At 33.7% G+C, this 15278-nt stretch overlaps 1 protein-coding gene across 4 annotated transcripts in view; it reads right to left on the bottom strand.

Annotated features, from left to right (window-relative positions):
* Positions 1-15278, bottom strand: part of LOC107446586 (Ig-like and fibronectin type-III domain-containing protein 2) — a 95104-nt gene that overhangs the window by 9174 nt on the left and 70652 nt on the right. For 3 of the 4 annotated variants that reach the window (XM_071182472.1, XM_043049673.2, XM_071182471.1), the window contains exons 16-21: positions 13334-13499; positions 11650-12216; positions 10180-10361; positions 7539-7689; positions 7309-7437; positions 3083-3226 (exon numbers count right to left, since the gene is read on the bottom strand). In XM_071182472.1, coding sequence (XP_071038573.1) covers positions 3083-3226; positions 7309-7437; positions 7539-7689; positions 10180-10361; positions 11650-12216; positions 13334-13499 — 1339 coding nt within the window. Of the gene's footprint in view, positions 1-3082; positions 3227-5385; positions 5515-5627; positions 5779-6364; positions 6547-7308; positions 7438-7538; positions 7690-10179; positions 10362-11649; positions 12217-13333; positions 13500-15278 lie in introns of all 4 variants that reach the window. The other variant, XM_043049675.2, reaches the window with a different exon arrangement.

The raw sequence follows: 15278 nt of genomic DNA on the forward strand, positions 1-15278 counted from the left end.
CTTCCTATGTATTTTCAGAAACATTGTCGAAATTGAAACCATTTTAAAAGATACACGTTAGCAACGCAAATCAATATTTAATTGGGGAAAGCGAGAAACATTAATAACATCTAAAAATTGTTGGCAAGATTAAATTAAAATTAGTAGACCTGGTTTTTTTTATCTCTATTTTTGATAAGGAGCTTCCGTAAATTATAAAATAATTACCTAGATAGGTAAAACGATAGTCTCCAAATTTCCAAGCTTAGTTTTGACTTTGTAAAAATTTAAATTTAGCTTTCGAATTCATATTTTTTTTAAACTTTCAATTTCGTTATTTGTTTAATTAACTGCATGTGATTCATCGAAGATAATATAATTAATTATTATTTTTGACAGCTATAAAATAAGATTGATATTTAGATAACATCTAAAATCTTTCATAAATATTGCAGAGATTTAAGAAGTTCCCCAAAACAATTTTCAAGAAATCTCGTAAGCATAATAAAAAGTTGGTTATTCCCCAATCCAACAGATATTATATTGTCCAATAAATGTATATCAGAAATCGTTGAGTTCCAACTGAGTGATTTCAACAGATTTTTGGATGGTGGGATTTTTTTCAATATTTCTCAGAAACATCTAGTATACTACTCATCAGAAATATTTTTTGTTTACTGTTGCATGAGATTTAACAGATCGTAGATCTTAGATAACAGATTTTAGATATAATAGTATTGATATCAAATCTGCAATCGGTTTCTCTAACCAAACTGCAGTTTTTTTAATGACGTTTTTAGTCCATTTTTTGTCGAAATGTTCCAGGTTTAAAAACGTTATATATCAGAGGGTCGTCATAAATATTGCGATAAATTTCTAGGGGAGTTAGGAAATGTCTTAGGGATTAAAATGGTATATATGTCCATAAAATTATCATTCCATAATATTATCCATGTCCATAAATATTATCATTCCCCATTATGAACTGTTTCGTCATGTGCTTCTGATAAGGTCATGTTTGGGAATAGGACTGAGCTGTGTTCGATGACATTTACGAACATGGGTTTCTATGCAGTTTTAATTCTGATTATGTGCCCCAACTTCCTTAGAAGTTTGCAGAAACATTTACTCAGCCCCTTGTTATATGTAACGTTTTTAAACTTATACATTACAGTAAAAAATAGACTAAAACTGTAATTTTAAAGAAACTGTATATTTAGGAGCAAGACTAATTTCGGATTTCACACCCACTCCCGAATTAGGCAAGATCAAGTATTTGTATAAATGCAACAAAAAATTTGTCCCGCAGTGATATCCAATATATAATATTGATATTTAGGACAACGGTTTCCAAATTATGTTCCATGGAACCATAAGGTTTGTCACAAGGGTATCGAGAGTTAGGATTTTTTTTACCATGATTTTTGAAACCTGCAATTAAATTTACATTCAATTAATTATCATTATTTATTTTATATTTTCGTTATTTTCATGAAATTATTTAATTTTAAAAAATTTTATAACAATATATTGAATGAATAATCAAAAGGATGCATTTATGAAAAATTGCATTAGTAGCTAGCATAGAATAAAAATAACTAAATTTGACAATGAAAAAAACATGTTTCTCTAATATAAATTCTCTACGTCTATATCTGTTGTCTTTCGCTTTTATTTCAATAAAAACCACCCTTCAGCTCATGTATAGTTTGTCTAAAATAAAAACTCCCCCAGACATTCGTTTGGATCTGCGGCCGGCGGTGACTATGGCAACGAGGTATGGCTATTTCAAGTAGGGGTGCGGGGTCACTGTTTTGGAGTGGCTTCGGCTCGGGTCAGAGAGAGAAAGGGAATAGTCCTAGAGTGAAGCCACCCTCCCTAAAATGCACCATTCTTGTTTCCATAGCACCAGACGGAATCAGACTTTGTAGCGGGAGGAGTTCTCAACTCAGACAAACTACGTCTACAGTTCTTAGATACACTGAAATCAAATTAGAAGTCTATATGCAGCTCCAAACCTGTAAATTTAACTGTTTGGTCGTCGATCATTAAGGATTCAATTACCGAAAAAAAGATTTGAAACCACTGATCCAGGATATCTAATAGAATCTAAAGTTATTTCTATGGATGGTGTTTTCTACGCTAGGGAGCGCTGCAAGCTCTTGACTTCCTATACTTTTCGGTTACGGTTTTCAGAGTGCTTTGAAGCCATTTGGCTCACAGCGTGAGCATTGTGTTCTCAGACTATTTTGAGAAGTATAAACATGTATTTGTTACCTGATTTTTTAGTGCTTATTGGAAGCATCGTTATTAGTCATTTGAAGAATTGTCATTTGACAAAAAAAGAATCGTTATAAAACACTTCTTACCTTGTGAACAATAGGGGATATGTCCGTATCGTGATCTGTAGCGCCAACTACAATCGCCAAGGTGCCAAATAGCAAATTTTAAAAAAAAAATTTTGATGTCTGCCCAGGGGTGGCTACGAGGTATACCTTTCGAGTTGGTCCCTTTCTGAGATGTTTTTTTTAGTTTCTCGCGGGCCACTGCCCGGAAGTTTCCAAGACTTGGAACCACAGATCACGATACGGAAATCTCCCCGAACAATATACCAACTTTGAAATTTAAGCCTAAACGATAATTTGTGAAATGAACTAAATCTCGCTGCTCGAACAATATGCTAACACTAACGTCAGATGGTGCTCAGCTTGCACCAAGAATAAACAGTCATAAACAAGTAAAAAGAGGCCAAATCAGAACTGCCAAAAAAGCGACTTCATTCAAAATCTAGCAACCATGTCACCTTTTATTCATATCTAAATAACTTAAACCAATTTTCACTTCTAACTCGCCAGAATTACTTAATACCATTAATATCTTATGACATACAGCAGATATGAGCTCATAAATTATATAATTTGGTTCTTTTATTAAAAACAAAGTTATCCGTTCGAAAATATTGCCTCACAGAATAAGTTGTGGTAAGCAACTGTGTACTTTCTAACCGGAAGTAGAGCAGGTCAAGAGCTCAAGATTGTTGTATTAAAAATACCATGCATTGAACTATTTAGAGATACCATAATTGAAAAAACCTTGTCCTTACCTTTTCCTTCTTCGAAGCAGCTAACTATTTTGGAAGCGTGTAGTATGCAGAGTTGAGTGTTGATGATGGGTCTTCCCTGACACCACCTGAGACAACTTCTTTGAATCCCATTATCTCTGCAACACTTCCTGTGATCACTTCCGTCTATAAAGAATAATAGTACCTCCATAGAATTTGTGCAACATGGAGATAAGTTTAATGTCTATAAAAGACATTTTGTTTTTACCTTCCAAAAATTAAAGGCCTCTAGCTTTTAGCAATGTTATTTAGAAATGTTATTTTAAAATCAAATTAAATCGAATTATATCAACGTCAACTTGATTTTAAAATTTGCGAAAACATTTGCGGTAGTTGTTGAGGGAGAACAATTCCATTGCATGAGCATGTAGTACATTGTTGCGTTAGCCATTAGACATGAAATTTCCTTACGTACTCAGGACTGAGGTGCAGATGCACGTCATTTATCCATTAATGTCGTTTTAATAACGTTTATTCAATGGTTTCTGAAATGCTTCATCATTGATTTCACAGTTGGTGCGATATTTAAGAAAAAATTTCGTCTTGTTTGGATCCAAACAGTAAAGGGGTTCCTAATTGGGTTCCTGCAACTCGAGAAGATCGAAGTGAAATGATTATGTCCGTGATGACCATTTGATTCAAAACATATTTGATTGTATACCTGTAAAGAACGTCACTCATGTGTGTTTAACCTTTTATGCTTCTGAATCGACAAATGCTACGATTTACCAACGATGACGTCACTTTCAGGTATTCAATGGGATACCTGCAAGTGATGCAGTCAGGGTATATCTATCCTGATTGGCTGTTGAAATGTGGCATTTGCTTACTTTAACTGTTCTTTCTATTCTATTTCGAATAAACCAAACCCGTCAAGTAACAATTCCCGTAAATGACACATTCTATATTCTTTCACAAACATTTCATCTCTTTCATTATACAAGTAGTATAATCCTTACTTAACACAAAGACAGACACGAAGGCATGTGGACAGACACGAAGACTAAGTAAGCATCGAAGTTGCAAGGTGCACAAAACAAAAATATACTACGGTTATAATAAAATACATAAACAAATAATAAGTCTAAATTAAGTAAAAACGCAGATGAGAAGGAATTCTATTTCAACAAATTCGATGTTTGATACGGCCCTGCATATAATTAACTTCACGTTAATTAACATTCTAAACTTGTGTGGCGAAACTTATCTCAACTTTAACACGCCATTTTGCTTATAAACTATCAGCTGACGCCATAGGTCACATGTGGGGGTATCAGTGATCTACTGCTTGAAGTACAATTACCCAATTATAACAAAAGACAAAATAATATTTAATAACATAAAAATTGCAATAACGGAAATATTAGCAATGATCTACAGTCTGAGGTCGCCTGTCTCCATGCTGGAAAATAAAATGTATCAACAAAGCGCGTGTGATGCGATGTGGAAGCTCTACGAGTGAAAATACATCATACTAACAAAGCTAAATGCTTAATTGCTATCGATGAATGCTGTCATTCTCTAAATATACTAGACAAAACAGGGTATTTTTTTCTCGAAAAAGTATTGTCCCGCAGTGGACTGATCGCTAAGACACGGTTCCCAGCAGATCACCGAGGTCAAGCATCACTGGCTACGGTCAGTGTGCGGGTGGGTGACCACTTGGATCAGTCTGCGTAGGGACCGAGGGTGTGCGTTATTGGTTCTCGTTTAACTGTTCTATCGTAAAGTGCTTGACTTTGCGTGCAGGTCATCGGGCTACCGAAGCGGGAGTGCCCTCCCCTCTGCAGAGGATCAAAATTGTGATGGCATGTCTTCGGATCATCCTCATGGATGTTTCCCAGACCGTCGCCAATAGCCCATTGTGCAGCTCTAGTGTAACGTAAATGAACTACAACATCGAAAAAGTACTTTTAAAAAATTCTTTTAAGGCGGCTTTTCGAATGCTCTTTCGTAACATGAAATAGCGTTGTTTAGATAACAATAGCTTGTTTTTGTAACTGCTGTCAGTTGCAAACGTTATCTATGCTGTTAACTGAAGTTCTGCATAACTTTAGCAACACCCTCCATAGGGCAAAATTAGGAAATTTTATTACTGGCCAGTAACTAGTTGTAGCTTTTCTTAACAGTGATCACTTTTTAAATTATGTGTCACTTTATAAAATTTTTCGATTCAGATTTACAACACACATTTTTTTTCTTTTGATTCTAAACGCAATGAAAAAGTTTGCTTAGTTTTGTAAACTTAATATTTAAAATATATTCTTTGAAATATTGTAACTCACCTGCTGCGCAATACATCAGTTTATCGAGATCTTTGAAGCAATTTGGTTTATTGAGAGCTGTTTGTATGTCGATATCGATATTACAAGCTTCTTGGCATTCGTCACTTACTTTCTTCTCTTGGCAACAAGCTACAAAACATAGACACTTGTTATTATTTATGTTAAACTTATACACTTCGCTTCATTTATATACACTCATACACTTCGTCTCAATGTGTTCGTGAGTTTATTGCACAACTTACCAGATGCATTAGTGTATAGCTTTGGTAAAACATCAACATTCACAAACACTGTATCTTTGCCGTAGTTGTTTTCAGCGTAACAGAAATATTGACCTTCATGAGCTGTTGTTACATGTAGTAATGTAAGAGTCGCTAGGTAACTGTATTTTTTCTAAACGAAAAATGTAAAAAACAACATGAAATATAGTATTGTTATAGTTAATGAAATATAATTGTAAATGCACTTTTAACTTATCTGCACAACACACAAAGTGCCGAAGTATCAGACACACAAGAAAGTGAAGGTATTGCCTGTATAAAATGGCCTGCATACTCCCCGGATCTGAATACTATAAAGCTCACCAGGGTTGCCCTTGGCAGACTTGTTTCATAAAGAACAATCCCTCCCTGAACTGCGTAAGAGCTGATAATTGTGCTGAGGGAGGAGTAGGACAATATCCCCCAAAGCCACCTTGATGGCTTATACACGGCTGGGCTTATATTCGGAAATATACTGTAATCTTTGTCACAATATATATGATTTCTGATTACCCTGCGTTTGACATAGAATTGCCCAACACATTTCCTTGAGGTTTAACTAGTGTCACTGTAAACTTCGAGCATCAGCTTCATAATATGAATCATTACGCATGTTAACATATAAAGAAAATTGTCAGAAATACTTATTTCATTCAAACAGTAAAACTTTGACAGATAAGCAACAAAAAAAATTAAAAAATTAAAAATAAAATTCATACCTCTCTGTAGGGTTTCATATTTAAATCATAATCAGAATTTTTTGTCAAAGGTTCTCTTAATTTTCTGTCTCTGTACCATAATACACGAGGTACAGGATGACCGGTAACCAAACACCGAATTGTTGCTTGACTGCCCTCCTCGGCGGGAATTCTTTTATCCAAAGACTCAACTTGTGGCATGACTAAAAATAAAAAGAAATAATAAACTGTTTATTAATTACTTAAAGTTTACTATTAGAATAAATANTCACTGGCTGCGGTCAGTGTGCGGGTGGGTGACCACTTGGATCAGTCTGCGTAGGGACCGAGGGTGTGCGGTATTGGTTCTCGTTAAACTGCTCTATCGTAAAGTGCTCGACTTCGTATGCAGGTCATCGGGCTACCGAAGCGGGGGTGCCATCCCCTCTGCAGAAGATCAACATGGTGATGGCATGTCTTCGGATCATCCACAGGGATGTTTCCCAGACCGTCGCCAATAGCCCATTGTGCAGCTCTAGTGCGACGTAAATGAACTACAACTACAACATCGAAAAAGTACTTTAAAAAAAATCTTTTAAGGCCACTTTTCGAAAGCTCTTTCGTAACATGAAATAGCGTTGTTTAAATAACAATAGGTTGTTTTTATAACTGCTGTCAGTTGTAAACGTTATCTATGCTGTTAGCTCAAGTTCTGCATAACTTTAGCAACACCCTTTATAAGGCAAAATTAGGAAATTTTATTATTGGCCAGTAACCAGTTGTAGCTTTTCTTAACAGTGGTCACTTTCTAAATTGTGTGTCACTTCATAATATTTTCAGATTCTGATTTATAACGCAATTTGATTCTAAACGCAATGAAAAAGTTAAACGCAATGAAAAGATTTCTTCTTTTGATTCTAAACGCAATGAAAAAGTTTTGTGAACTTAATATTTAAAATATATTCTTTTGAAACGTTGTAACTCACCTGCTGCGCAATACATTAGTTTATCGAGATCTTTGAAGCAGTTTGGCTTGTTGAGAGCTGTTTGTATGTCGATGTCGATATTACAAGCTTCTTGGCATTCGTCACTAACTTTCTTTTCTTGGCAACAAGCTACAAAATATAGACACTTATTATTATTTGTATTAACTTTACACACTTTGCTCCATTTAAAGAAAGTTTCAATGTGTTCGTGAGTTTATTGCACAACTTACCAGATGCATTAGTGTATAGCTTTGGTAAAACATCAACATTTACAAAAACTGTATCTTTGCCGTAGTTGTTTTCAGCGTAGCAGAAATATTGACCTTCATGAGCTGTTGTTACATGTAGTAATGTAAGAGTTGCCAGATAACTGTATTTCTTCTAAAAAACGAAAAAAAACAACAACATAGAATATAGTATTGTTATATAGTTGTGAAATATAGTTGTAAATTATTTTTTAATTTATCTTCACAACTTTGAATTAATAAATAGTATATTTTTTGTTTATTGGCATCACAGAATTTAACCTCAGAATTATTCAATTTGTTTCAAAATTAGTTTTTAAAAAGTAAAGAACTCCTGCAAAAAGCCAGTTGTTAACAGCATAAACAAATGCCACGATTTCCAAGCGTAACGTCGCTTGTCCAATTAATTAACTATAAATAGGTTATATAGTTACTTTTATAATAAGTTATATGTAAGGCTATGCCCGATTAACAGTTGCAATTGATATAATGAATACAAAATTGTATTAGTTGCAACAATTTACACTATTATTGTATAATCTCTTGTGTAATAAACACATAATATTTATTTTGTAACAAAAAATTAAATCGGAATTTGAAAAATAAATTTGTGGAATGAAGTTTCAATGATAACCGAGCAAAATGAGTAAGTATGAGTTTCATTTTAATAGAATCTGACACTTAATCTTTGAAACAAAATCTGTGTGTATACTTAAGAAATATAGGTTCTTTTAATTAAACAATGAATGAGTTTAGAGATGTAGAATGAGTTTATAATAACTTTGATGTAAAATGAGTTTATAGATCAAAACAAAAATAAATACGCCGCAATCCAATTGGTTGGTGAGCGAAATGAGCAGGGTATGGAACCTCCAGTATTTTAAGGAAGTAAAAAAAATTGTTTCTGTTTCCGACGGGAAGCTTAAGGATCCCGATCCAAAAATCTTTTGATAAGTTTATCGTTTGTCAATTGATGGTTGTTAATTGCTTAACGATTGATTTGTTCGATTGATTCGATTCATAATTTTCACGTGAATCAATATTCTAAATATTTCTGTCGGAAAATTACAATGTCAGGAAATACAATTCACGATTTTTACACACTTAGGGAACATTCATACGAAATATGATTTGATCGTTCCACTTTAAGTGCACCAATATAATTTCCGATATCTTAATGTATATTTTACATGACCCATACAGACCTATTCATGCATCCATTGAATCATCCACAGATCGTAATTTCGACCTGAACCAGAGAACGATGAAACTCAATCGATCTAACTCAGTACCCCCAGAGGTATGATTTGTTATTAGAACACGGAGGACTTAGTGATCCGACTGATTTAACTTGCACCAGTCACCACTTACTATACTGAGAGTCTTTAGTAGGTGGGGATCGAACTTACGACCTCTTGGACATGGACCTAACGCCCTACCAACCAGGCTATCTCAGCCTTAGGTCTAGAATTTGTGTTTATAAGTGACAATTCTGGCCACACAAGAGTGCTGAAGTATCAGACACACTAGAAATTGAAGATATTGGCTGTATGCAATGGCCCACATACTCCCCAGATCTGAATACTATAAAGCTCGCCAGGGTTGCCCTTGACAGACTTGTTTCATAGAGAACAAGCCCTCCCTGAACTGTGTAAGAGCTGATAATTGTGTATACCGTAATCTTTGTCACAATATATAATTTCTGATTACCCTGTGTGTGACATGGAATTGCCCAACACCTTTCTTTGAGGTTTATCTAGTGTCACTGTAAGCTTCGAGCATCAGTGTGGTGTGATCATGGGATCACCACAATGTTTACTTTTCCTACTGGGCTGTCTCCAACAGGAGCGCCCTCTTCGTTGCCTTTGCAGGATCTCTAGGGCTCGACTCCTAGCTCGTCTTTAGAGATTCTCGCAACCGCTAGGGAGGGGACGTTATCTTTTGGAGATAGATCAGTATTCCCCGTTGATCTCAGGTGAGCTGTCCCTTTTTTAGAGCGGCGTTTTTTTTTATTCTTATCCCCCTGTGTGCTCTATAGTTAATCTTTTGAATTTTACCTTTTATAAGTTTCTGCAATCTTATCTTCTAATTATTTGATGCATCATAAAATTCTACAAAAAAAAACAACTATTTTAATATGTTAAAGTAAATTTCTATCTACTCCCTGGAGCACACAGGGAGGACCCAGCATCCACGTGGTGGATTTTCCTTTTTTTCTAAATTTGTGAGTCATGTACTAGAAGTGCATGTTATCTAAGAACTAAACCAAATAAAAGATGGATAACCTTTTTTCTACGAAATCCTGCGATTTTTATTTTCAAAGAACTAACTGTCTTCGGCGTTTTTAGAAAGAGGATTTGTCAAACATATTATCTGCAGCTTATCGGATGATAATCTCCAAGAATCCAGACCCGCCCTGATGATTCACATTATGTCTCCTCTTCGAACCTACCCCCCGTGGCAATCAGCTTCATAAAATAAATCATTAAGCATACTAACATATAAAGAAAATTATCAAAAATATTTATTTCATTTAAACAGTAAAACTTTAGCAGATAAGTAAGAAAAAATAATAATAATAATAATAATAATGAATACTTAAATGATTAAAAAATAAAATTCATACCTCTCTGTAGGGTTTCATATTTAAATCATAATCAGAATTTTTTGTCAAAGGTTCTCTTAATTTTCTGTCTCTGTACCATAATACACGAGGTACAGGGTGACCGGTAACCAAACAACGAATTGTTGCTTGACTGCCCTCCTCTGCGGGAATTCTTTTATCCAGAGATTCAACTTGTGGCATGACTTAAAATAAACATAAATAATAAACTGTTTATTAATTATTTTAAATTTACTATTAAAATAAATAAATGACTAATTGTAAAACAATAATGAGGCACAAAAAATGTGGAAAATTAGTGAAAATTTGTTACAAAGTTTTGAATAACAACCACGACATTTGATTACAAAACATGGTATTCAACAAATTACAACTCAAAATATTTTTACCGATTATTATCAAGCAAATTAAATAATTTCTTTCTCGTGAATTGCTTTCAAGTCAACAAATGTATATTTATGAATAAAGCTCAGCAACAAATGTATATTTATCAATAAACCTAAGCAACAAATGTATATTTATCAATAAACCTAAGCAACAAATGTATATTTATGGATTAATCTAAGCAACAAAAGTATATTTTTGAATAAACCTTGTTCAACAAATGTATATTTATGTTATGTTATGTGTTTCGATACTGAGGAACGATCTTGTTTATACTAAAACTATCTTAAGTCCATTTTTGTGCCAATATTTGTGCTTTATTCACGTGGTTAAGCTTTATTCATACATCGTTAAGCTTTATTTATACCCTATCTTCATTTGAAAATGTATACTTCTTATACCTTTATTTGTCCGAGAAATCAGTTCAGGATGATAGAAAGTGTTAAAACAGTTGAGAGTTTTAGCACTATTGTTTTTCACATAATCAATTCTAATACAGTTAATGGTTGCAAATTAATATTTAAACGAGAATGAAACAAAAAGCTACCGAAATCTGTCGAATCCTTATAAAGTAGGTAAAATAAAAGACAATGAAAACCAGTTCGATTTGAATTTGGAGGTGATTCTAATTTCCCTTTTCAACTCTTTCCCTCTTCAATCAAATAGGTTTTGATGTTTTCAGTTTCATCTTCTTCCGAAGTGGTTCATAAGAATTTGAGGGTGATTATGTTTTTCTCTTGCACAATTATTAACTTGCGACTTTTAAAATTTATACTTTATTGACTTCACCCTTGACTAGATTTTTAACTTTCCCACTATATGAGCACGCACCCCATAGCGCACCTCATAACGCACCTCCTAAACCGTTAACTAAAACGACTGTTACATATTCATATGTTCTTCCCCGCAGCAAATGAGACGGATGCATACGAGGCAGTTTGCCTCCTCATTTTATATTAATTGCTCGTCCTGTATTTGTTTAAATTAATTATGGTCGGTTGCCTTTTCCCATATTAGTATACATAAAGGGCTCGGTATAACGGTTTTAGTAAATCTTCTTATAGCAATAAATCTAGAAGTTATACTTACAATTTACTTCTAAAGCTGCGGAGCTTTGAGCACCTGTTCCCAATCCATTATCAGCAAAGCAGTCAACCTTAGTGATATTCCTTTGTATATGAGGAACAACGAGGGCGACATGACTCTGTTGCTGTTGCACCATTAGTTGCCCATTCAAGAACAAAGATACAACTGGCACCGGCATACCAGTTGCAACACACAGCAAAGTGACATTTGACCCTTCCACAATAGGTTCTTGTGGTACAACAACTGGGGGATTCAGGAATGCTGGAATTGCAGGATCCGTCCAAGCTAGCACGGTCTCTGATAGTGGGCTTTCTTGGTGGCCAGTTCTTGCTTGTACAGCTATGGCGTATTGAGTGTTTACCGTCATATTGTTGATGGTGATGTAATTGTGTACCGTTGCCAATTTGCTTTGAGAATCTTCGATGTCTTCTGTTGAATTTACAGGCTGATAAAATACTGTGTAGGTTAATGAAGAGTTAGCTGGGACGTGGAATGGTGAGCGCCAACTCAGAGATACACTATCCATCGTTTGATGAGTTACTTCCAAGGAATGTGGTGGACCTAACGTTGCTGGTGTGGAGAAAAAAAACATGTCATAAAATAGGTTAACTAGATAAAGGATTTTTGGGATACCTATTAACATTTATAATGCTATTTCTATAGAGAAATACTTAGTTTTTCAAGAGTAATAGTTTGCAAAATTAATTAAAAAACGAAGATGTTAAGAATTTTTGACTTACTATGTTCGTCTTAGGAAGCCAGATAATTTTACTCAGAAAATTACCAATATGTTAACAAAGTTCTTCCACAGATAGCGCTTCTGAATTTAAAAAAAAACTATAAAATAATGTTTTACTGCATATCAAACCATTCGAACTAAAATATTTCCACATGCTTTCTTTAATTTGGCAGCAGACTGCATCGCGTTGGGCCTGCAAATATTTTTTTTAATTTTTTATAACCGTCGTTGAACAGCCGACCCAATGTTTTGAGTTTACGGCTACCAGTGTTCAACTCTATAGCCTTGTAATTTTGAACCCAATCCAGAAGACAAGGGAGCTCAAGGATAAAGTATTGGAAAAAATTTGATTTGTCGAAGGACTTTTTATTGGAACTAACTCGCATTTGAGTTACATGGAGATTAAAACCACAAAAACCTTTCCCGGTTGGCCAGTCAGCAAGGGAACTCTAAACCATGATCTGACTACCACTGAGGATATTTTATATCAGCACTGTAGTCTGTGCAAGCCGAATGCGGAATTTGTAACGAACAGCCATCCCTTGGATTCGAACCCTGTTAACCTCATTGGAAGGCGAACACTCTATCCCCTGGGTCACCACGGCTCTAGGGCTGCAAATAGTGTTTAGTGTAGAAACATCATTTGCAATGTTGTTGCTAAAAATACCTATACAATATTGTACATTTTTATCCTCAAGCAGCGCCATCTATTGGCAAACTTTATAACTAATTTTGAAACGTAGGCTTGGGGGGAAATTATTCTGAATTCCTTAACAGAACGCCACAAACCATTAATATATTTCAACTCCTATTTCTTTTATTTCATAAAAAAAACTTTTCTTAAATTGATCATTGGTAAGTATACAATACTTACAATTAATGAATAGAAAGTATTTAGAAAAAAATGGCATTTTTTAATATAAATTTTCAGAGAAAAAAAATTTTAACCTTCCACTGTTTCGTTGTATATTTCATCTCTTTCAGGGGTACGGACCAAGAGAACCAGAGACGCCAGTGATGGGCCGAATTCATTCATTGCGACGACATATATGCTATAGTAGGAATCGGGCTTAAGATTTTTCAAGTCAAAGCTAGTATCAGTTGAATTTTCAATCTGAAAATAAAACAACATGTGTTAATTATGGGCATATTTCATGGATGAAGTTTATTATAACTAATTGCTGTGTAATATCAAAATCTGCTCTCGCAATTTAAAAAGTTCTACTGACTCAATCTTTTTTCTAAATATTTTCTTCGTAGCATTTCTAAACTGGTATAAAAAAACGACATCACATGAAAACAGGAATTCCAAATCCTATTTATATTGGCCCTATTCCTTTTTTAATGCTGGTGAAGAAAGTTTTTTTTTCGATATTCATGGAAAATTTCTTGTGTTTACAGAGATAGAGCTTTCTATGTAATGAGGGCAATTGTTTTAACATTATTTGTCACTGCAATTTTACTAAAACATTTTTGTTTCTCATCGTATTTGGCAAAACTTAAATATAGGGAAAAAATTAAGTTATTACTGTAAAACAATCTAAACGAAAGAAACTGGCATAGAAGAATTCAAAGAATAAAGATCATTCGTAAGCCTGTTTAATCTCAATAATGGAAGAACTGTAGAATTATTTTTAACAGAAAAATAGCATCATGAAAAGAGACAAGAGAGAGTTTAAAATCCCTTAACTTAAAATTACATCCTGTTATGTATCTACTTATTTCGCATACCCTTAGAATAATTAATTATTTTTGAATTTTTAAAAGAGTAAAAAAGAATAAAAGAAAACGTCCATAACGTCTGAACGTCTAAGTTTAGATCTCTTAATATTAATTTTACTTTTTGCGTATTTCACCATATTTTAAGACTTTTTTTAACCGAATTGAAAATGTTTTGCACACAATTATAAAATTCATTTATCCAGAGATAACTCCGGGGAAAAATTTTTAGTAAAAATTTATTATTTTTAAATAATTTATTTAATAAAAGTCAAACAAATTTTAATTGTAAGGTATACAAATTGTTACGTCATCTAATGTATGTAATTTTACATGGCAAACTACAAAATTTGAGCGAAATCAGTTGAATAGTTCCTGAGAAATCAAATTTAAAATATTCGACTTCTTTAAAATTCGATTTCTCAGGAACTATTAAACTGTATTTTTGTACAAATTTTGTATTTTGCCATGTAAAATTAAGTTTTTTAAAATGATGCAGAAAATGGTATACCTTACAACAGAGAATTTTTTTCGACTATTACTAAATAAAATAATAAAAATTAATAAATATTTACTAAAAATTATTTTTTGCATGGAATTACCTTTGGATAAACAAATTTTGCAATTGTGTGCGAAAAATTTTCAATTCGCTTAAAAAGTTTTCCAGATATGAGTAAATACGCCAAACATAAAATTAACATTAAGGGATCCAAACTCTCCTGACCAAACTATTGGGATCATATTTCCTCGATTGCAGCTACCCCCTATATTATAGGAGTCAGAAATTCGAATCCGTTGAACAAAAGGCATGTTTATTCAGAGAAAGTACGTTCTTATGTCTGATTCCTTATTTTAAAATATTGTCTGTACTAATTAATTTGCATTTTATTGGTCACCCCCTTGAACCATTAAGTCCTAAAACGTGAAGATCCGATAATTAGATCAACAGTTATTCAGAGTGGTTTTTTTTTTCTTTCTTTCTTGTCTCACTGCACATGAAGAGTAACGAATTACCTGAATTTGGGAATTAAAAATACGCAAAACAAATGTGAAGGCGCGACGAAGCTTGAAACTATTTCTAAAAGTTGCATTTCCCTTCTTCTTAATTTCATTAGGTAATTGAACAAATTATAATGTTTTTAATTCTACCTTCTTCGTTGATGGTTTGTTATTG

The sequence above is a fragment of the Parasteatoda tepidariorum genome, chromosome 6, assembly GCF_043381705.1.
Source record: "Parasteatoda tepidariorum isolate YZ-2023 chromosome 6, CAS_Ptep_4.0, whole genome shotgun sequence".
Taxonomy (NCBI): domain Eukaryota; kingdom Metazoa; phylum Arthropoda; class Arachnida; order Araneae; family Theridiidae; genus Parasteatoda; species Parasteatoda tepidariorum.